Source organism: Pristiophorus japonicus, chromosome 3 (genome assembly GCF_044704955.1).
Source record: "Pristiophorus japonicus isolate sPriJap1 chromosome 3, sPriJap1.hap1, whole genome shotgun sequence".
NCBI classification, from domain to species: domain Eukaryota; kingdom Metazoa; phylum Chordata; class Chondrichthyes; family Pristiophoridae; genus Pristiophorus; species Pristiophorus japonicus.
In genome coordinates this window covers 115243073-115265605 of record NC_091979.1, presented here as the reverse complement: position 1 = coordinate 115265605, position 22533 = coordinate 115243073, and the positions used below count along the sequence as shown (strand labels likewise).

The following is a 22533-nucleotide window of genomic DNA, read 5'->3' as shown; positions in this document are numbered from 1 at the left end:
GTGGTGTATTTGGACTTTCAAAAGGCATTTGATAAGGTCCCGCACAAGAGATTGGTGTACAAAATCAAAGCGCGTGGTATTGGGGGTAATGTACTGGTTGGCAGACAGGAAGCAGAGAGTCGGGATAAACGGGTCCTTTTGAGAATGGCAGTCAGTTACTAGTGGGGTGTCGCAGGGCTCAGTGCTGGGACCCCAGCTCTTTACAATATACATTAACGATTTGGATGAAGGAATAGAGTGTAATATCTCCAAGTTTGCGGATGACACTGAACTGGGTGGCGGTGTGAGCTGTGAGGAGGACGCTAAGAGGTTGCAGGGTGACTTGGACAGATTAGGTGAGTGGGCAAATACATGGCAGATGCAGTATAATGTGGATAAATGTGAGGTTATCCATTTTGGGGGCAAAAACACGAAGGCAGAATATTATCTGAATGGCGGCAGACTAGAAAAAGGGGAGGTGCAACGAGACCTGGGTGTCATGGTTCATCAGTCACTGAAAGTGGGCACGCAGGCGGTAAAGGCGGCAAATGGTATGTTAGCCTTCATAGCTAGGGGATTTGAATATAGGAGCAGGGAGGTCTTACTGCAGTTGTACAGGGCCTTAGTGAGGTCTCACCTGAAATATTGTGTTCAGTTTTGGTCTCCTAGTCTGAGGAAGGACGTTCTTGCTATTGAGGGAGTGCAGCGAAGGTTTACGAGACTGATTCCAGGGATGGCCTGGCTGTCATATGAGGAGAGACTGGATCAACTGGGTCTTTATTCACTGGCGTTTAGAAGGATGAGGGGGGATCTCATAGAAACATATAAGATTCTGACGGGCTGGACAGGTTAAATGCGGGAAGAATGTTCTCGATGTTGGGGAAGTCCAGAACCAGGGGACATAGTCTTAGAATAATGGGTAGGCCATTTAGGACTGAGTTGAGGAGAAACTTCTTCACTCAGAGTTGGTGACCTGTGGAATTCCCTGCCGCAGAGAGTTGTTGATGCCAGTTCATTGGATGTATTCAAGAGGGAGTTAGATATGGCCCTTACGGTTAAGGGGATCAAGGGATATGGAGAGAAAGCAGGAAAGGGGTATTGAAGGAATGATCAGCCATGATCTTATTGAATGGCGGTGCAGGCTCAAAGGGCCGAATAGCCTACACCTGCACCTATTTTCTATGTTTCTATGTAACGCCCCCTTTTGAACAAAATGAAATTAAACTAAAAAAATCCTAACTAACTCACTTATACTGGAGCAATTTAAATGTGCAGAATTGCAACTTTTAAGATACTCCAGAAAAATCAAGTTGTTCCAAAAAAAACGGAGCAACTCCTGGGGAAACTTAGGCCCACAGAGAGTGATGGCCATAGAGGGATTTGAAAACGAGAATGAAAATTTTAAATTCGAGGCATTGCTTAACTGGGAGCCAATGGAGGTCAGCAAGCACAGGGGAGATGGATGAGCGTGATTTGGTAAGAGTTAGGACACGGTCGGCAGAGTTTTGGATGACCTCAAGTTCATGGAGGGTAGAACTAGGGAGGCTGGCCAGGAGTGCATTGGAATAGTCAAGTCTAAAGGTGATAAAGGCATGGCTGAGGATTTCGGCAGCATAGAAGGGCGGAGACAGGCGATATTACGAAAGTGGAAATGGGTGGTCTTAGTGATAGAACGGATATGAGGTAGGAAGCTCAATTTGAGATCCCTAACAAGGCTATAGGTTGGGTTTTTGAACAGGGAAATCCAGCAACTACTAACCTTTTTCAGGGAATAGAGTCTCTGCAGTAGTTTCTCAATGGGTGGAACTTTATATCTTTTAGGAAAAATGTATTGGCCCTGAAATCCCGGCCTCCCCGGGTCTGTACGGAGTGTATATGGATCCGGGACGGCATCGCAAAAGCCGGTTGTCATCGCGCGAAGCACATGCACTGAAAACCGGCTTTTCCAATCTGTTAAATTCTGATTTGACAGATCCAACGCATCTCGGCAGCAAGGACATTCGCATGGGCAAGATTGCGGTATTTGCCCATCTCTTGCCCTGCGAATGTCCTTAAAACTCTTGTGCCTGGTAAAAGCATAGCCTACTTTTACCAGCGTAAGAGTTTTAAAACATACAAGAACATAAAAATAAAATTTAAAAAACACATTTTAATGTTAAATGCTCTGCCCATTAAGTGAAGTTTATTTTAAACCATAATTTAAAAACTTTTTAAAAAATCAGAAAAATATATATTTTTTCTTAGACATTTATTAACTTTAATTTAAATTAATGTTAAATGTGATTTTTTTCCCCCTATTTTTTATTGGTGTTTTGGTGTTTCTCTATCATAATAATGAGAACTCCTACTTACGGAGTTCCCATTATTATGAATGAGAAAATACTTTACCTGGATTGGCTGCCCAGTGCCACGCGACTCCAGCTCCAACTCTACATCCGTCCAGATGTGCTCGCGCTCCGATGTGCAGGGAGAGGAGGCCTCAGGACCTAGATCTCTGGAGGGTGCAGCAGCAAAAGGCAAGTGCGGATCTTTTCTCTAGAATTGAGTCAAGCGCCCGCGGGAAGAAGGAACCGGGATTTCAGGGCCATTAAGGTCGAAATCCCTGCAAATGTTTCTACATACCAATGTACAGCAGCATAAAAGGCATTCGGAATTAATTTACCTGCGATCCTTTTCCTGGTTTTAAATGATAACCGAAAAGCAGATCCAGATTCAATATTTTTTCTCCGACATCTTCTTCCTCAGAATCATCTCCCTTCAAAGAAAATGTCATTACTTTACAATTGGCTTTTCTAACAAAGTATTTTAATTATAGCACAGCAGAGGGTATATAATGCTCTTGTGTAAAGCAGTAGTGGTAAATAAATTTACAAAGAACAACACTTGGAAGTGTTGAAACTATTAGAGAACGTGAGGCAAAAATCTAGTTTTTGTTTGAAAGACAGCATGGCGATGAGTCAAGAAATCCAAGGGGATAAAAGGGGCTGGAGGAGATTACAGAGACAAAGAGAGCAAAGGAAATAGAGGGATTTGAAAACAAGGATGAAAACAAGGATGAAAAAAGCAGGGAAGATAAGTCAGAAAGTAGGGATTAGGTGATGCAAATCATTGTTTTAAAATCTCGAAGGTGGTGGGGGAACAAAGGGAGGTTCGAGGTCCATAGTTCTGAAGTCGTAGGGAAGAATTGACTTGGAGCAGGAGACCATAACTATTGAATATTGCTAAATATTTTAATTTTGAAAACAAGATGTTCAAATTGACAAACTTGTAGGCTAACTTGGCTGATTCAGGTGTCTGTATTGAAAAATAACCCTTCCAAATTTTAAATCGACTCAGCCTCAGACCTTGTTCGAACACTTGGATCAATTCAGAGACTTGGCCAATAGACAAGTTACACACCCAAGGCCTGCACACCCCAAAAACTCTCAACCCCTGTACCACAGCTGTTTGTTGGCTGATGCACAAAGACTAGCTGAAGAAATTTCAAATAAAAAAAATACAGTGAATAAAGTGTTCATTAATTATGTTTACTCCTTTGCAAATTTTGCATCAAATTTTTAACTCAATTTTATTCCATGTTTTTTCCAGCTGGTCCCTATACAAGAAATAAGGTACTAATGTGCAGGATGAACAGTGGCAGACTTTTGTTTCCCCACCTACCAGCATATAAAACATGTTCTGGTATTCTTGGGACAGTTTCATGAACTGTCAGGAAAACTGACATTGGATCCATTTAATTAATTGAACATTTAAATAATAAATATGACATAATATATTAAACAGCAATCTATTAACACATCTGGTAGCCGAGTCTTTAGAGACCACAAACACCTCTGAGACTAACAGCTCTTGAGAATGAACAAGATGTTTTTTGTTTTGCATCTCTCAATTGCTGTGCTGCAATTTGCATTTAACATCTTAATGCCACTTCTCGGTTTATAATAGTCTTGTTTTTTGTCAATAGATTCTCTAGGGGTAATTTTCCGACTTAATGCCCCCACCTGATGGGAATGTACATCAGAAATCTGAGCAATGTACTACCCATAATTTTCTGACCATTTAAAATGATTTTTCCTCCGTGAACTGAGAGGCATCGAGGCCAAGTGTAACAAGTCAATTGCCATCCCACCTGACGTCAATTACTCTGTATAGTTTGGGGATCAAATCTGAACCTTCCTGGTCTCGACAGTCCAGTTACTGAATGGATAAACTTGCTGAGTCAGGGGCAGCAGACAATTATCAAACATTGAAGTCTTTGTCTCGGAATGAGTGAAGTACATTGCAGCAGGCGTGCACTGCGTCATCACGAGACCGGCTTTAACTTTAAACCCATTGGGGCCAAAATTGGTCGATGCGTAAGGTCCGCCCATTTTTCGGCAGTATGCCAGCAGTGCAGCGTTTCACACTGTCGGCATACTGCCGAGACCGAGGAAGACAAAATTGGTCAACATTTTTTCGTTGTTATGTCGGAGGTCTGCATTGGGCGGTATGTATCCTAGTAGTCGAGCCAGATCGACCTTCTGTTCGATGGACGGTGCGGCACTGAATTGTGCATGCGCAAATGATTTTTCTCTCGTTTTCTTTTACAGAAGTAAATTTCAGGGGTCACCCGCGCATGTGCAGTGAGTTGAAGAGGAGGGCGAGAGAGTGAGAAGGAGCAGCAAGCTACTCAACAGCCAGTTACTTGAAAAATACATAGCACAATGCAAATATATTCCTAACAACTAATAATTCTTCAGTTTGAAGACTAAGATTATTAACAAAGCAAAAATTATACAAATAGAAAGATTATGGCAATGTTAAAGAAGAAATCAAAGTGTAGGAACATCGAGAAGGAGGGGAGGTTGTGGGTGCCTGCCTTAGATGAGACGGAGTTACCTGCCCTTCTGGAGCATGTAACAGAGAGATACTCCGAGCTAACAAAGGGTAGTCGTGGAAAGCCCCCGCTAAAGGAGTACAACCAAATATGGGATGAGATTGGGGAGGCTGTGTCCTCTAAAAGTACCATGGTACGCACCGGGGAAAGGTGCCGTAAGAGGTGGAACGACCTGGTGAGGATAGCAAGAGTAGCATAAGAACAAAAGAAATAGGAGCAGGTGTCGGCCATACAGACCCTCGAGCCTGCTCTGCCATTCAATACAATCATGGCGGATCTGATCATGGATTCAGCTCCACTTCCCTGCCCGCTCCCCATAACCTTTATTCTCTTACCGCTCAAAAATCTGTCTATCTCCGCCTTAACTATATTCAATGACCACGCCTCCACAGGTCTCTGGGGCAGAGAATTCCATAAATTGACAACACTCAGAAGAAATTTCTCCTCATCTCAGTTTTAAATGGGCAGCCCCTTATTCTAAGACTATGTCCCATAGTGTTAGTTTCTCCAATGAGTGGAAATACCTTCTCTGCATACACCTTGTCGAGCCCCCTCATTACCGTATAAGTTTCAGTAAGATCATCTCTCATTCTTCTGAACTCCAATCTGTATAGGCCCAACCTACACAACCTATCCTCATAAGTCAACCCCCTCATCTCCGGAATCAACCTAGTGAACCTTCTCTGAACAGCCTCCAATGCAAGTATATCCTTCCTTAAATATGGAGACCAAACTGTACGCAGTACTCCAGGTGTGGCCTCACCAATACCCTGTACAGTTGTAGCAGGACTTCTCTGCTTTTATACTCTATCCCCCTTGCAATAAAGGCCAACATTCCATTTGCCTTCCTGATTACTTGTTGTACCTGCATATTAACTTTTTGTGTTTCATGCACAAGGACCCCCAGCTGCAATTTTTCTCCATTTAAATTATAATTTGCTTTTATATTATTTCTGACAAAGTAGATAACCTCACATTTTCCCACATTATACCCCATCTGCCAATTTTTTGCCCACTTAATTAGCCTATCTAAATCCCTTTGCAGATTTGTTGTGTCTTCCTCACAATTTGCTTTCCCACCCATCTTTATATCATCAGCAAACTTGGCTACATTACACTCGGTCCCTTCATCCAAGTCAGTAATATAGATTGTAAATAGTTGATGACCCAGCACCAATCCCTGCGGCACCCCACTGTTTGCCAACCGGAAAATGACCCATTTATCCCGACTCAATGGGGTAGAAATTCCAACGTCCTTGGGCCCGTACGAAGTTTCTATGGATACGGGAAGGCATCGGAAAAGCCGGTTTTCAGCATGCAATGCGCATGCACTGAAAACTGGCTTTTCCGATATGTCAAGCTGGAGCTCAAGAGATCGTAGACATCTCGGTAGCGAGGACAGTTGTACGGGCAAGATTGCGGGATTTACGCATATCTTGCCCGGCAAACATCCTCAAAAATCTTGCGCCTGAAAAAGCAGGCACATAGCCTACTTCTACAAACGTAAGAGTTTAAAAACCTACAAAATACATGATTAAAATAAAAATTTTAAAAATATATTTAGGTTAAAACCCTGCCCACTCAGGTAATGTTATTTTAAACCCTAACCCTAACTTAAAAAAAAAAATCGGCCTTTTTTTTTCTTTAAAAAACACGTATAACAACTTTAATTTCTATTAGTGTATTGTGTGAGGTGTTTTTTAAATGTTTTATGTAATGTTTGTGCGTTTTGGGGTTTTCCCCATTCATTGTAATTGGAGCTTCGTAACTTATGAAACTCCTATTACAATGAATGAGAAAATATTTACTTGTGATTGGGTGTCCAGGCACACGTGACTCCTGCGCACGTCCCTACGAGCACGCGCTGCAAGCTCAAAGCAAGGTGTGACCGTAGTCCTTTATTACAGATCTGATAGTACCTGTCCAGCCTGTAAGGCCTCTTTATATACAGGTGCTCCCAAGGGATTGTGGGATCCCTTCGGACTCCAGGGGATAAGCCTTCTGGTGGTTCGACATGGTATTTACAGGTTTACATACATAACAGTTACTAAAGTTGTTACTAAAGTTGCTATTAGAGTTGTTATTAAAGTTGTATTAAAGTTATAAGTTTTAAAATTGTTGTATATTTTTTATATTTTTACATAAACGTTTGAATTTAATTTAAGCACTCTTGTACAGTGTCAAACTTTTGGGGTAACAGTCATCTGGTCCCAAAACGCAGCTCTCCACATTCAAGCAAAGCATTCATTTATGAGCTGCTGACATAACAATTTTGCAGTGGCATACGCTCTGCGTGCTCTCCGCTGTGGTGTTGGGGTGGGGGGTACCATGCATTCATCTGCAAGCTCCTCATCCTCCTGCCCCTCATTGTCCTCTTCTTCCTCCTCCATCTCCTGCACTCTCTCCTCAGGTGGTACTGCAGACCCCTGTGGTAATTCCTGTCCCCGCATGATTGCTAAATTAAACAACATGCAGCACACCACTGTGAACTGAGCCACCTGCTCATTGTAACCCGCCTTCCGAATGGTCCAAGCATTGAAAACGCTGCTTCAGCACTCCAATAGTCTTTTCAATTATGTTATGTGTGGCTATATGGCTCTTATTGTATCGCTATAATAAAATCGCACTGTAAAATCATTGTTCACCTCAGAAATACAGAGGTGCTGCTTTAGCCGACTGTTGCCGATTTCGAAAATGCCGGATCCATGCACTCGCCCATTCCCGCCCACTTAACATTGCGTAAAACCACCTTTTCCAGGTATGCAGCTCCAGTGGTATGTCGGCAGTGTGCGGGCAGTCCTGCTGGAGAGTCGAGAACTCACGATAAGCCTTTTAAGACTGAGATGAGGAGGAATTTCTTCACTCAGAGGGCTATGGATGCTCAATCGTTGAGTATATTCAAGGCTGAGAGGGATAGATTTTTGGACTCAATGGATAGGGCAGGAAAATTGAGTTGAGGTCGAAGATCAGCCATGATCTTATTGAATGGCGGAGAAGGCTCCAGGGGCCATATGGCCTACTCCTGCTCCTAATTCTTATGTTCTTATGACCAAGAAGGATTGCACGTCAAATATAAAACACACCAAAAATTTGCAGTAGGTATGATGTGCTCTCAGAGTATGGCATCATAATGCCTTTGAAATCCACCCAAGTTCGGGATTTCCACATGCACTTGCACATGCGCTAAATCTTGAACTTGGCGGTTTGTCAATGTACGCTTTGACAGGCCATTTGCTCTGCCACCAAAAACCTAATTGCTGGCACAGAGTTGGGCTATTTGACCACCAACTGTCCAGCAATTACATATGGGAATGTTATGGCCTGTTTCCACAGCATAAGGAGATACACGAAATGAAAAAAATGTTTTTTTTCAAATGAAATTACATCCAGGGTCATTAAAAGCTTTAATGAGAAGCAATCCTAGTGTATGTTAAATCTGCAAGTTTAAAAAAAAATGACGTTTACATTTCATAACTTTCTGCACAGTGCACAGTATTTGTTTAGAAATGGGAATTATGAGTAATGAATTGGATTGCCATGATAAAAGCTAAATCTGTATGTATTTTAAAGGCTATAGCAATGATGTAATGTAGTAATTTAAATGAATGTATGACAATTTGTTTCCTGATTGGAGGACCAGGCCCATGTGATCCCAGATACGCTTCTGCACAGGCTGCGACCCTGGGATCCGTAGGCCATTACTCTGCCCTCCTACTCGCAGCGTCGGAGCACAAGTTTACGCTGGAGACCCGCCATCAGGTAGACATGTATTCTTTTCGCAGGTCGGCGACGTATTCTGGGGGTATGCCGCCGACTATAATTTTTGGCCCAAAGTATTTTTCCAGGAAGCTATTAGCTTAAATGTGATTTCCATCTGATCAGTGGACCAATGCTATAAAAGTCATATACCATGACTGAGTCAGGGGCAGCTGATACAGGGAAAAAAATGAACCATGGTAAAAAGACATTGCATGGCTGCCAGTTATAGTCTAAATTTTATACCACAGAGCAGCATAATCAGCTTATTTCATTGCTTGCTGGTTTTGTGGTCGGGTTCATTGGGTGCTATACAAATTTTAAACTGTAGACAGTAACCGTGTATTCTCTCATAGATCTGACCCACATGATCAAGTAATCAACATGACTCTGTGCAAAATATAAAAATCTTCACAGTTTGGAACTAATAATTCAAAATATATTTATAGGTTATCAGCAGGTGCTTAATGGATCTATGGTATGCATGTTGTGATAAGCTTTATACAAATCTTCTGCATCTGACATTTGCTCATTAATATTTAAAAGGCAGGTCTGTATTATTTTCAAGGTAGATAAATAGAAGTAAAAGAATCACAAATGATCCAGAATGCATCAAGATCAACAAAGCTACAAGCAAGAAGTTAGTAAAGCCTCTAAAAATACATTGTATGTGATGTGGTTGAAAATGACATTACTTTTCTTTACCTACCTTGATTAAAGGAGGAAAGTGAAATAGATTCAAGTAGTCAAGGGTCAGTTTTTCAATTTCAGTCTGAAAGAGAGCACAGATGGGTTTGTTAACAGCAGGTAATTTCTTCCATCTTTTCAACAACTTCCACCTACATGTTAACGGTCAACACATCAATTTTCTAGAAAATATTTTAGAAGTAGTTGAAACAATTGAGTTTCTGACCACTTCAGGAATGAATATTCCTTTTTATACTATTTTAATAATTTTATTTTTAAGTCTAATGATACATAGGAACAGGAGTAGGTCATTCAGCCCCTCGAGCCTATTCTGTCATTCAGTCAGATAATGCATATATACCTGTAGCAATACATTTCATTAACTATGCATCTTAGTATAAATACATTTCCTCTGAATTCCAAACAATTGATTTTGTCCTAACACATATTTGGGAGCCTATTGCCCCTCCTTGTTGAGAACAAAGCATTTTTTGCAGTATTCAAACAGGGGTAAAACCAAAAACTGAAACACCAACATTCACTTTTTTCAGGAATGGAGTATTTGCAGAACATTTTTGAGAAATTATAAAATAAAGATAAGAAAAGATTAAAAGACAAATGATGAATGCTGGAATTGTGGAACCCCCACAGAAAATACTGGAGTACTTAGTGTTAACAAGGGGGAATCCCAGTCTTCTATTCCCCAGCATCTCTCACCTTGGTGAGTGCAAATATTCACCAATTTAAATTAAAATGTCTACAGATCAAGCTTCCAAACTGGCCCTTTACAGTTTTTTGTTTGCTATACTTATCATATAACATCTGAGCTTTCTTATTTTCATACCTTTAAATGAATGATATGTCCTTTAGATTGTATTCCTATGTCTTTCATATCTTGTTCTGTTAGCAAAAGTAACCTTCGCCCGGTGATATGATGATTCTTAAACAATTCAGCATAACCTTTCATGCAACAACCTGTGTCACCTATGATCAGGAAATTAGAAAAATAGATATTAGCTGCAAAAGTAACAGAAAATCCAATAAGTAATGCAAAGAGATAGCAATATGTATTACCTTTATCTAATAGTTGTAGTATCCAAAAGTACTGCACAAAAGAAATAAAAAGAGCAGGTTTAGAGTATAGGACAGAACAAAAGACTATCTTTTATCTTATATACTGCTGTTCTGTATCTCCAAAGTACTGTGATCAGAAATACAGATCTATTTTCAATTGCTAATACCAACGAAAAAGCTCACATTAGTGAGAGAAAGAAAATAATTCATTGTAAGGTTTAGGGACGTTAGACATCAATGCTAATTCACACTAATACTGATAAATGTGATACTTTTGTGAAGCTGTATCTAAAAAAAGCAATAGTTTGGTTAAAGTGGCTCAAATGCTGTCATTGCTTTTTACAGGTGTCAGTCTACAGGTGTGTTGCTGAATCATTACTAATCCTGTCTAAATGACAAATACTGTGACGCTTTATCCAGTTCTCTCTTCTTCCCAAGATGGTATCTTGTGCTGCTGTACAGTCCATAGGCTGCAGCAGCTCTCCAGTACCTCACCCAAGTGACCATTTTTTAAATATATAAGCCTTGCCAAAAATACTTTATCTCATTTGTGATAAATGTAGAACTTATATTCCTTACTAATCATATTGTTTGTCTTTTATTATTCAATTTAACTGTTATATTGTATCTAAGTTCAGAGTTTTAATTTTAAAGAATCATATGCTTACCACATCCTCCTCTGTCCAAGAATATATATCTAAGGATGGCAGCAACTGCATAACAAAAGTAAAGTATAAACGTTACAATGTAATCACACTGAAACAAAGTGGCTACAAATGAGGATTTACAGGTGAAATAAAATCAGGGAAATCATTTTAAAGGATGTCTATCTATCTTTGTTAAAAATGTTGTGTCCCATATAATTTTAAAAAGTTATCTCTGATTATTACCTGCCAGAAAAACCTTGTTAAAAAGAACATCTAGTTGACGCATGAAAGATTGTTGTGCTGAGATCTCAAACCAATCAACCCTTGCTGTCATACCTCGGATGTATCTTCCCCACCACCCCAGTGTGTTTACCTTGTTACGAGTCAGGTTCCTGCATTATAATTGAGAAGCATTTCAGTTTTCTACATACACGGAGTAAAATCACTACAGCAGTTTGAAATTTAAATTTAGCCATGTAAATGGAATTTCATGGTATATATGTTTTCTTCAGTAACACATTGGTGACTACTTTGTAAAGCATTCCAATGAAGAGTGCTGCTGCTTTTTATCATCATTGTAGTTTCTCCCTTTTCAGCTCCCTCAGTTCCACACCTCTTAACTGGGTAGCACTGTTCAGATATGAAATTCCTCATAGTTGTTTTCAACATTGCTTTTTATTAGTCAAAAGAGTAACACATTGTAGATCATGACAGGTCAACATGAAGTAGAATGGTCTGACATGGAGAGACAATCCCCAGAGCTGAGCTGAGGACTGGATAACTGCGCAAATTAGGTAGCTGGGTCTGAATGTCAGTCAGTACTGGTATTCTAACTTGGATCACAGACGTGGATCTAATGCTACATTAAAAGAGGTACCAGGCCACCTCAGATAGTTAAGTTATAACAATATTTTTCAAACAGCAAAGTTGCACAACACTTATGAATAAAAATAGAAAATTCTAACCAAGTCATTTACATTTCTGATAATATATGAATAATAGGTTTCATTTAAAAAAGATGCACTTAGATTTTTTGGCTAGACAGCTTCATCTGGGACAAGGATCTATCTTTCATTGTAACAGTAACATTAAAAAAAATACCTTGGCCCTGAATTTGCGATCGTATGACGACAAACTGTCAAAGTACGCTGTCACACCGCCTTTGAAACTGACTGTAAGTTCGGGATTGAATGTGCTAAATCTCAAACTTGCGATCTATCAAGTTACGAGTACATAGAGGCTTCGCTGCGCCTTTTACCTCCTGATAGGAATCAACCTGTTGGCGAAAAGTTGGGCTAATTGTCCAGCTATTCCGAAGTAATTACACTTTCAGTTTTTAAGTCTTGCACAAACAGGTGCAGGAAGCCTGTTGCATAGTATAAGGGGACTGGATGAGAAAACTGGAACAAAAGCTCGTGTCAACGATTTGTAACATCAGAGTACATAGTGTCGAGGCTTGTAATAACAAAGGGGAAGATTTGTCCTATAAAGCAAAATCATAAATACATTTATAAGTGCATTTATGATTTTGTTACACATACTGAACAGAACAAATTTCCCACCAAATTAGTCAACAGTTTTAGCTATTAGTAACAGTCATGTCTTCATTTTTTTACTACAGAATATGTTCCATTTAATTTGAATTTGTAAAATGCCAAAAAAAGCAAGGGTATTGCATATTGGCTCATCTACATTTTTCACCAGTAATAGACATAAATAAGAAAGACAAGCAAAACTTATTTAAATATGGAATACAATTTTTAATGATTCTTTTCAAATTGTCTCAGTGTCATTGAGCTTTAATGGAGACCACCACCTGCAAGTTCCCCTCCAAGTTACACACCATTCTGACTTGGCAATATATCGCCGTTCTTTCATCGTTGCTGGGTCAAAATCATGGAACTCCCTCCCTAACAGCACTGTGAGAGTACCTTAACCACAAGGACTGCAGCGGTTCAAGGCGGCGGCTCACCACCATCTTCTCAAGAGCAATTAGGGATGGGCAATAAATGCTGGCCTTGCCAGTGACGCCCACATCCCGGAACAAATAAAAAATTATAATTAAGCCCATCTCAAGGTGGTAAATAATCGTAAAATTACAACTGAATTCCTGTTGTTCAAGCGTGGAAAGCTTAACGTGTCATAAGCCATGATATTTAAGTTCTTGAGATTGGTTATGTTTCTTACAGCAATCGCATGTTAAAATGACTATAATTTTTCTTCTCCCATTTATCTTTATTTAATCCAACGTTCCATTTTTTCACTAGATCGACAACTGTTTGATATTTGCTTCTTATTGCTGACCCTGTTCTACTGTCATAAATGTATTTGTGAAGGTTTCATTTCCACTCTCTCCTCCTCGTCACTTTGCACTTAGCCTATAAGCTACAGCTGAGCCCTAAGAATCAGGAAGTAAAAGACCAACCACCCCACGTGATCCCAGGTTTGCATACACACAACGTCCGGGGGAGTAGGCTGCACGGAACTCTGCAATGTTTTAAAGGAAGTTCTTGCAGGGAGGATCGCACGAGGTAGGTGCGGATTTACTTGCGATGTTGGCAGCGTACTCCTTAGCTTTGCTGCTGACTGCAAATTCAGGCCTATACTTTTTATCTGTCTTGCACAGCACATTTTATTACTAATTTATCATGTTATACATTATTCAGTGATATATTCTTCATGCACTGTTCGTGCATTTGCAGGTTTTGTATTTTAACCCCATGATATCCATTTATTGTGCTTCCCAGCAAGGTGACATGTCTAGGTGTTTCACTATATTTGCCTGTAGTTTTAGATGAAGGAAAATATAACAAAATCATTTTAATTTTAATGAAATATAATAGCAATTCCATACACCAAGTAATTTAGCAATTTCTAGTAGACAATTTTTCTCCATAACAGAAGAATTACTTTTTAGAATAAATTATGATGTGGAAAAAGGCTATAAAAAACATCATATTCAGAGATTCTAAGACTACTACAATTTTGAAACTGACCTGAACTAGTTTCATCAACTAGTTATTGTATTAATATTTGAGAGTGTATCAGTTTTGAATGCACAGTACCATTAAAATGATTCAATACCACATGCAATGTTGTTAAAAAAAACTATAGCAGCAGATTTTAACAAATATAATCAGTATAGCACTTTGGTAATTTGACCTAGCCCTTGCTAAATCAACAGTTACATAGTCAGCAGGAGAGAACCAGGAAGAATGCCCTCCTTAATACACAATTGAGACTGGCCTAACTCACGAATGACAAAATTGGAAGTGACTTACACAGGCCGGCCTCACTCGTGTGCTACTAACTAACCCATCTTTTCACCAAACAGGCACTTTATACAATTTTACTGATTCCTATGCAAATGTTTCAGATATTTTGGTGAGAATTATTTTTTACTTAATTGTGGAATGGTTTGAAAATGAGAGTTATGAAGAATCTATAATTGGTGGTCTTCAGTTTATGAGGCTGAAAGCAGGATAGGTAAATGCAAAAAATCACATGGCCTAGTCTTTCTGAACCAGGTATTTGAGGTAATAATTTCCTCCTTGTTAGGGTATTTGAGTTCAATTTTAAACATACCCCTGTAACAAATCAATAGTAAGGCAGTTGAGCTTTTACTGTGTGTATTTTCTTTTAAATCACACTTGTCAAACTTCTTTTTGGCAGTGGAGTTGATTCCCCACTCAACTGGGGGGAATGGTGTGAGGTTCTAACAAAGGACAGGGGAATATCTAATGATCACATTGTATTGGCGGGTGCCACTAAGTCTTGTACTATTATAATATAGTGTTTGTTTTCAATAAAAGACAAAAACTGTTTCAGTCACAGAGCTTCATATGTTAAACTAACTTTCATCTCACCATGGAGAATAACAACATTGTACTTTATATAAAATACCTAAACACCAGATATGTAAATGCACACAGGCGTTTCTCTTTAACATTTCACTTATTAATTCATCAAGATTTGCCTTTAAACTTGGCTCAAGTAAACTATTTAATTTAAAACAGATATAGAAATGCTGAAAGTTAAGGAAGCAAACTGAAACATACACAGGGAATGTAATGCTTATACAACACATAATGTGCAACATTTTTCCGGGAAATGGCAATGAATATGCCATCGGTTTTGCCTGAGAATAACTTGCAAAATCCAAATTTTTGCTTTGGTTGAATAAAGAAATTAACATCTGCTGGCAGACTGGGTGCACTGCAGTGATCATTTGATTTGACAGCTTCTGAGAAAACTCCAGCAAGCAAGAGTTGGGTAAGGATAATAAGTATTATTCCTCCACCCCAACAATAACATTTAAATGATTTTTCTTTGTAATTCATAACTAAAGGACTGTACTGCTGATGGTAGAATCTAGCATACAACAGTAAACTGCAACAACTCTGGCAGCGTAGCTCGTCAGCAGAGATGAGGTTAACTTTTACCTGGCTTCATTATGTTCAGTAGTGCAAAAATAAAAACCCATGACAATACTGTCCCCTAGTCTTAACCCAGGTAGTAGCTGCCTGAAAATAGGGAAGAGAATCCGGAAACTAATGGTAGCAGTAATTAAAGCTCCAGGTATTACCAAACAAAAAATACTATCATCATTCACTGCAACCACTGAAGGAAAACTACACTGAACACTGAGTGGGTGAAAATGCACTTAACAACTTCGATAAAAAAAAATTCCCAAAACTGAAAGGTAAAATATTTTGAAAATAATTGCAGCAATCACTTCCATCCATCCACTCTCTAAAAATATTGGCCCAGAATTTGCAGTCAGTGGCGAAGCAACGGTGATCTCCGTTCACCTTGAAGAAAGCTGCCCACAAAGACTGCGAGATCTGTGGCGAAAATATTAACTTTCTCGATATTAATTTGATTATAGCGCTGTCAAAAGAGGATCGCCAGCAGTGATGTCATCAAGTTGTCTATGCAGCCAGTCACATTGAAGAATTCTCAGACAGCAAACCAGGAAATAAAAAGCAGCTTTTAACATTCACTTTAAAGAATTTTACAGCAAAATAAAGATTGGGACATACACATGCCATTAAGGCAGAAGCTGATATATCAGAAACAAACTTTAAATTTAAAAAATATATATTTTAAAAATGTAGCAATGATCATAATGGAGAAATTTGATATTCTACAAATATAAAATTAGTTTTCATGCCCAGAACGCTTGTTTAGCAATAGTTATTACTCAGAACAGCATTAAAAACCCAGTTACACGTCACTGAACAAGGCTTAACTTGTTATGGGGTTTTTAACAGCACTATAAGAGCGGAAAAGGGGAAGTTTTTGTCACTAAGTTATTTCAGTGATTGCTGACTATGGGGGGCCCACAGTACAGTCTGTGGCGGAGTACAGAATGACTGCAACTTCAGGATTTCCGCTTTTATCTGTGCATGCGTTAAATCCTGAAGTTACAATCAGTTTTAGAGGGGTAATGATGTCGAACGCTGACAGTTTTGCCGTCAATACCACTGCAAAGTCCGGGCCATTACATTACGTGGGAACAAACAAGTTTGTGAAGGAAAAAATTCAATTTTTGTCATTTTTTCCTATTCTTCTCTCCTAAAGTCATTGATTCAGATTGTGCTACAGATCCACGGGTGACAGCAATCATCCACTTATTTCCATAAGTGGCCTTGTCAGGGGCTGTCCTTTTCTTTATTGCCCCTCCCTATCTCTGTAACCTCCTCCAGCCCTACAATCCTCGGAGAACTCTGCGTTCCCCACATCCTTTGCCCCACCATTGATGGTCGTGCCTTCAGCTGTCTAGGCCCTAACTTCTGGAATTCGCTCCCTAAACCTCTCCACTTCTCTCTTCTGCTTTAAGATGCTCCTTAAAACCTATCTTTTTAATCAAGCTTTTAGTCGACTATCCTAATATCTCCTTCTTTGGCTCGGTTCCAATTTTTGCCTGATTGCTCTCCTGTGAAGCACCTTGGGACATTTTCCGACGTTAAACGTGCTATATAGATGCACGTTGTCGTATAACTGGTTAGCAGTTAGGAGCAGGATCCCTGGTTGATTTTCCCTTTCTCTAACCAAGGGACACTGAGCCCAACTGGACCAACTCAACTGGAAAAACTAATTCAGCAAAGACCAGGAATTGAACATGGTGCGTTCAGGTCCGAATAGGTTAGTGTTACATCAGGTAATGCTTTTAGCTACTGGGGGAGCTAAAGTGAATTTAGAGTGAAGTATAGTGGAATAGAAAAAAAATCAGATTTTTTGAATGGTGAGAGACTGGAAAATGTTTACATTCAGAGGGACCTGAGTGTCCTTGTACATGATTCACAGAAAGTTAACATGCAGGTACAGCAAGCAAATAGGAAAGCAAATGGTGTGTTAGCTTTTGTTACAAAGAGATTAGAGTATAAAAGTAAAGAAGTCTTACTACAATTATACAAGGCATTGCTGAGGCCACACCCCTTGAGTACTGTGTATAGTTTTGGTCTCCTTATCCAAGAAAAGACATACTTGTCTTGGAGGGAGTGCAACGAAGGTTCACTAGACTGGTTTCTGGGGATGAGGGGTTATGAGGTGAGATCGGGTAGACTAGGCCTATATTCCCTCGAGTTTAGAAGAATGAGAGATGATCTAATTGAAACATATAACATGAGAAAATGTTTCCCTTGGCTGGGGAATCTAGAACACAGGGTCACAGTCTCAGAGTAAGGGGTCGGCCATTTAGGACTGAGATGAGGAGAAATGTCTTCACTTAAAGGGTCGTGAATCTTTGGCATTCTCTACCCGAGAGTTGTGGATGCTCAGTTGTTGAGTATATTCAAGACAGAGATTTGGGAACTAAGGGAATCAAGGGATATGGAAATAGTGCGGGAATGTGGAGTTGAAGTAGAAGATCTGCCATGATCTTATTAAATGGCAGGCTCAAAGGGCCAAGTAGCCTACTCCAGCTCCTATTTCTTATGTTCTTAAATTAAATTTTTCCCATGTACTTGTGGTAGATGTGTTAAATCCAATAGGTAACAATTACATCTATCAAGTATTCCACTGACCAATAATACATGTGGTCTAGGTTTACTATGCAATTTCATTAATACTAAGGTAACAAAGCCAGAGTTCTTTACATTTTATTTTGCTCATTGAAAACTGTAATGCAGAGAAAATTTTGCAATTTTAATGTCAATATTATCTCACTATCAAATAGAAGTGTCTTGGGACATTTTACTACTTTATAGACTATATTATACTGCAATATATAAATGCAAGTTTTTAAAAAAATATTTGGTACAATCCAACATTATTTCTAAATCAAGAATTTGTTGATTAACAAGGGAAGACATCAATTACAATCGATCAGCATAAAATATATACTGTTCATAGCTGTGCTTTGGTGGATTTTTTTGATACTAATTGGAACAGAAAAAGTAGTTCTTACAAATGCAGTTCTTTGAATTCAGTAATCTCCAAGTGTTTTTACATATATCAAATTAAGAATATGAAGAGGAACTTTATAACAAGGGAGTATCTATTGCTGGAATGGTTCACTGCTATAGTATAAGACAAGGTCATGTGTGCAATGCTGTGTAAATAATCTATAGCAGACCCGAATACGGTAATACTTGTTTTAAAAAAAAAATAATACTTTCCCTCCCCCCCCCCCCCACAAAACAGAGTCAGATTCATTTTCCACTAATAATTACTCTGCTACATAAACTGGGACTTAATGCAATTAATAAAACAGCTGCATTCAGGATTTCTGGATCAGACAATTCAGTATCTTTATCCGTTTGTTACAGATTCTCTTATTTCCATTTCTGCTGGATTTAAATTGGCCTATAATAATTAGCAGTTAACTTTCTTTAAATGTACTGCTATAGTTTTATATTTGTAACAAGACATAATAGGAGAGATTTTCCTGGGTCTGCACTCAGGCATACTGAATTGCTTGGACACAGCAAATATCAGAAATTTGGGCAGGTTGTAGCCCATGCCTGGAAATGAAATCAATCCAATTTTTTTCAGTTAATTTAAATGGAAAATCTGCCCCAATATTCTAAAAAGTAAATTAAAAATATTGAGATAAAAACTGGTGAGACATTTTGATGAACCGCATCTACAGAGAGCAATGAATAATCTATGAATGACGAAGTAGAGAAGCCAATGTTCACATTACTCATTTTTATTCCCCTATGATATTCTCTGTAGCTTTTTACTATTATGGTCAGAACACTCTAATTGCTTATTTAAGGCTCCAAGGTCAATGTGGCTTAACTTTCTCTTAAAATCACAAGTAGTATGATTGCACAGAGGATTTCTTCTTGCAGCATAAAGCTTGGCTTCAATGACATTTCCACTCACTCTAGGGCCAACATTAGCAATTATAGAGTGCTCTGACCACAAGAATAGGTAACACCAGAGAAGCCAAAGGAAGTTTAAAAAAAAGTGAATGTAATGAAATATCCAACTTAACCATTTGGGGTTAGTCCCCTTAAAGACAAGTTAAGCTGTAATTGGATCCATTTAAAATTAGGCTTGTGGATCACTGTGTTTCTCTCTATCTTGTACCACTGATTGGCACTAATATTAATTTCTTGGTTACTTGCTATAAATATAAAGTAAGCTCTGATTATCTCAATTAATTCCCAGCACTAGATCAGGAAAGAAGCGTTCAACAAATATATATTAAAATGTGTTGATCAAAATAGCCAGTAATTAGATTGTTGTGCATTTGGCATTCAATTGCTGGGACTATGCATGGAATGGATAATATCCCAAATGAATAAAATGAACAAACCTTTGCACTCAATTAGTGTTCAGACACAACAGTAAATGTGAAAGAATCACCGAATCCTCCATACCAGAGCAGCTAAGATGCTTGCTTTCCACTATAATCCAGAGGATGGATTGCAACAATGGTTGAAACTTCATCTAATAACCATTTAGAATCCCAGATACTGATTTACTCAGCGGTGGTAAAATGCAAAAATACCTCCCACCAGCTGAGCTAGGAAGGTGACTAAACTCTGTTGGAGGAACATCTGTAACTAGGCATCCACTGTAAAGCAGGGATAGATTAAAAGCATGGGAACACTAAATAGAAGTGAAAATAGTATAAATAGTATTGGAAGGTAGACATACACCATACTTTCTTTCAAAATTAGTACCCAGAAGGAAAGAGAACCCAGACAACAGTAAATAAGCTACTATATCAAGTTTATTGAAAAAAAGAAATAGAAAATAGGTAACACTCAACCCAGAAAAGCAGTCCACATCAAAATAGCCTTTAATAATGTTAATATTCTCAAATGTTGTATAAATAGGTTTCAGATCTGTTATAAAAATGATTTTTAGTATTGAAAACTCAACGTTGAAATATCTTTCCACTTTCAAATTTTTAAATTTTAGAACAGTCTTTTCATAAATGGTTGCAGCTCTTCAGTGTTTAAGTTGATACTCTAAGGAAGTAACAATGCTTCAATCTTTGCCATGCATACAAATTCTGCTCAGAAAAATACTGTAAGCTCTAGACGGGAAATATTAAAAACGTTGTGTACAGCTTAGAATTGTTTTGGAAAATGAACAATTCACTATTTTAATATTTTACGTTGCTTTAATAACTTTCAAAAACTCTATATGCTTAGATTTAATCACTATCATGTGACCAGTGACCAAAATCCATCGTCATATTGATTTTTTTCCCCTTTCTGACACAGGTAGATTTGGAGGAATTCTGTTTGGCTTGCATATTTATCTGAATCCCAGACTGCATGACAGGTCCTGCTAGGTTCATAGACAGGATATTGCCAAAACCTTTCATCATTTCCTGCAGACTTTCGTTCATGCCATCTACCTCCCCGTTACTGGTAGCTGTGATCTGACATGACATCTCTGTACTGTTTGATTCCTCTGTCTTAGACTCATAGAAAGACTCTTCAGAAAACTTTGCAGTAATAGGTAAGAAAGGCTAAGTAAAAAGAGGAGAAAGACCACAGATGAAACAAAAGCAAAAAAAGTTCAAATATCAGCATTGGAGAATATTTAGAAAAACACAACATTTACATGCTTCTCACCATACACACAGCAGTTCTTAATCTTCCAATAAAGTTGTCCTCCATGTAGTATGGGTATCACTACCAGCCAGCCAATGTTATTGGGAGATTTTTCATAAGAACTGACCCCTTAACAGCACATCACTTACCCTTCCTGTGCCCCGCCAATGTTTTCAGTTGTTTTCTTCCAGCAGAAGCTAACTTAGGAAGTTTGCAATTACTGTAATTAAAGGAATCTTTCCTATTTTCTTTTGGATTTTTTTGATGATATATTGATTATATTAATTACATAACAGAATGCAGATATGTGTAAACAGACTTGGGCCATTTGTTCGTGCCGTTTGCATGTGTGTGTAATATATTTGGTCTCATTGTTTCCTAAAGTAGTAGCTTTTAAGAGGGAACTCCATAAGTTATGATGGTGGTTAAGGCAGTCTCGCTTGCATTTACTATGATCTTCCTTGGAAAATGTTGGAGAAACAATATGCACGAAGACAGTGTTGCCACTATTTATGACAGTCTGTGATAAGGAAGACCTTCCTAGACAATACAAATTTTGAAACTAAGACTTTGTACAGTTGGGCTTTTTCAATTGCCTAAACTTGCATAAAGCTAAAAATATTTTATCAAATGCTGTAGCCAATGGTTGAATAGACACAAATTAATTTTTTCCCACTTGCAGGAATACCACATCACAAATGATGCAGATAGAAGAAAAACAGGAAATTAAAATGGTAGCACACTAAAGCACAGGAAGCAGAAGACTTCCATAGGTAGTATGTCAATATGCTCTTTAAAGGGCAGAGGATCTAAAAACTTTGTCCCATATTTGCTGGTAAAGTAGATTACCCATCTTACATGCAGGAGAACAAATTAAGAGTTATAATTTATTTGATGTATTAGGTGCTTCTTAAGGTGATTGTTTTACCACAATAAAATGTGAATAATAATTGTAGCATTAAAAAATCAGTTAGATTATGTAAAATCTCAACAATAAAGCAGTATATTGCTACGAACACTTACAGGAGCACTGGACTGTTCCAGCAGCTTTTTCTCCCACATTTTCAAACGCCTTTCCCGTTCCTTCAACTCCTGTTCTTTTGTGCTCAGATCTCGTTCAAGTTTCTTTAGTCTTTCCAAAGTGGCCTCTATTTCACATCTGTAGGAAACAATCATAGCACTCACTAATGAGTACAAATTGTTTTGGATACCCACTTAAATTCTAATTAAATCTCACTGACTTCCGAGGTAATCACAAGAAGTACTCGGCTGGTGCCACAACATTTTGAATTAATCACAAAATGTTAAATATTTTATAAATATAAATATATAAACAGTATAGTACCATGGTTTATATTTAAAACAAGCTAGAAACAAAAAAAATGTCTGGAACTTTTCCCAGTGTGGCATTGTGAAGTGCTATCATAACTGGGAATGGTGGACTATTGGCCACAATTCCCATGCATAGAATCATATCAGAAATTTCAGG

The 22533-nt window shown here is 38.4% G+C and overlaps 2 protein-coding genes across 5 annotated transcripts in view; both read right to left on the bottom strand.

The window, feature by feature from the left end:
• LOC139259848 (mitogen-activated protein kinase kinase kinase 20-like) overlaps positions 1–11311 on the bottom strand; it is a 74949-nt gene extending 63638 nt beyond the window's left edge. Inside the window, exons 1-6 of the mRNA XM_070875731.1 lie at positions 11263–11311; positions 11041–11085; positions 10373–10403; positions 10143–10282; positions 9321–9383; positions 2642–2734 (exon numbers count right to left, since the gene is read on the bottom strand). Coding sequence (XP_070731832.1) covers positions 2642–2734; positions 9321–9383; positions 10143–10282; positions 10373–10403; positions 11041–11085; positions 11263–11292 — 402 coding nt within the window. The 5' untranslated portion in view covers positions 11293–11311. The remainder of the gene's footprint in view (positions 1–2641; positions 2735–9320; positions 9384–10142; positions 10283–10372; positions 10404–11040; positions 11086–11262) is intronic.
• Positions 11312–20260: 8949 nt separating this feature from the next.
• LOC139259849 (mitogen-activated protein kinase kinase kinase 20-like) overlaps positions 20261–22533 on the bottom strand; it is a 73973-nt gene continuing 71700 nt past the window's right edge. For all 4 annotated transcript variants that reach the window (XM_070875735.1, XM_070875732.1, XM_070875733.1 and 1 more), the window contains 2 exons: positions 22068–22203; positions 20261–20959 (listed from right to left, as the gene is read on the bottom strand). In XM_070875735.1, the coding sequence (XP_070731836.1) occupies positions 20639–20959; positions 22068–22203 (457 nt within the window). In that variant the 3' untranslated portion in view covers positions 20261–20638. The remainder of the gene's footprint in view (positions 20960–22067; positions 22204–22533) is intronic.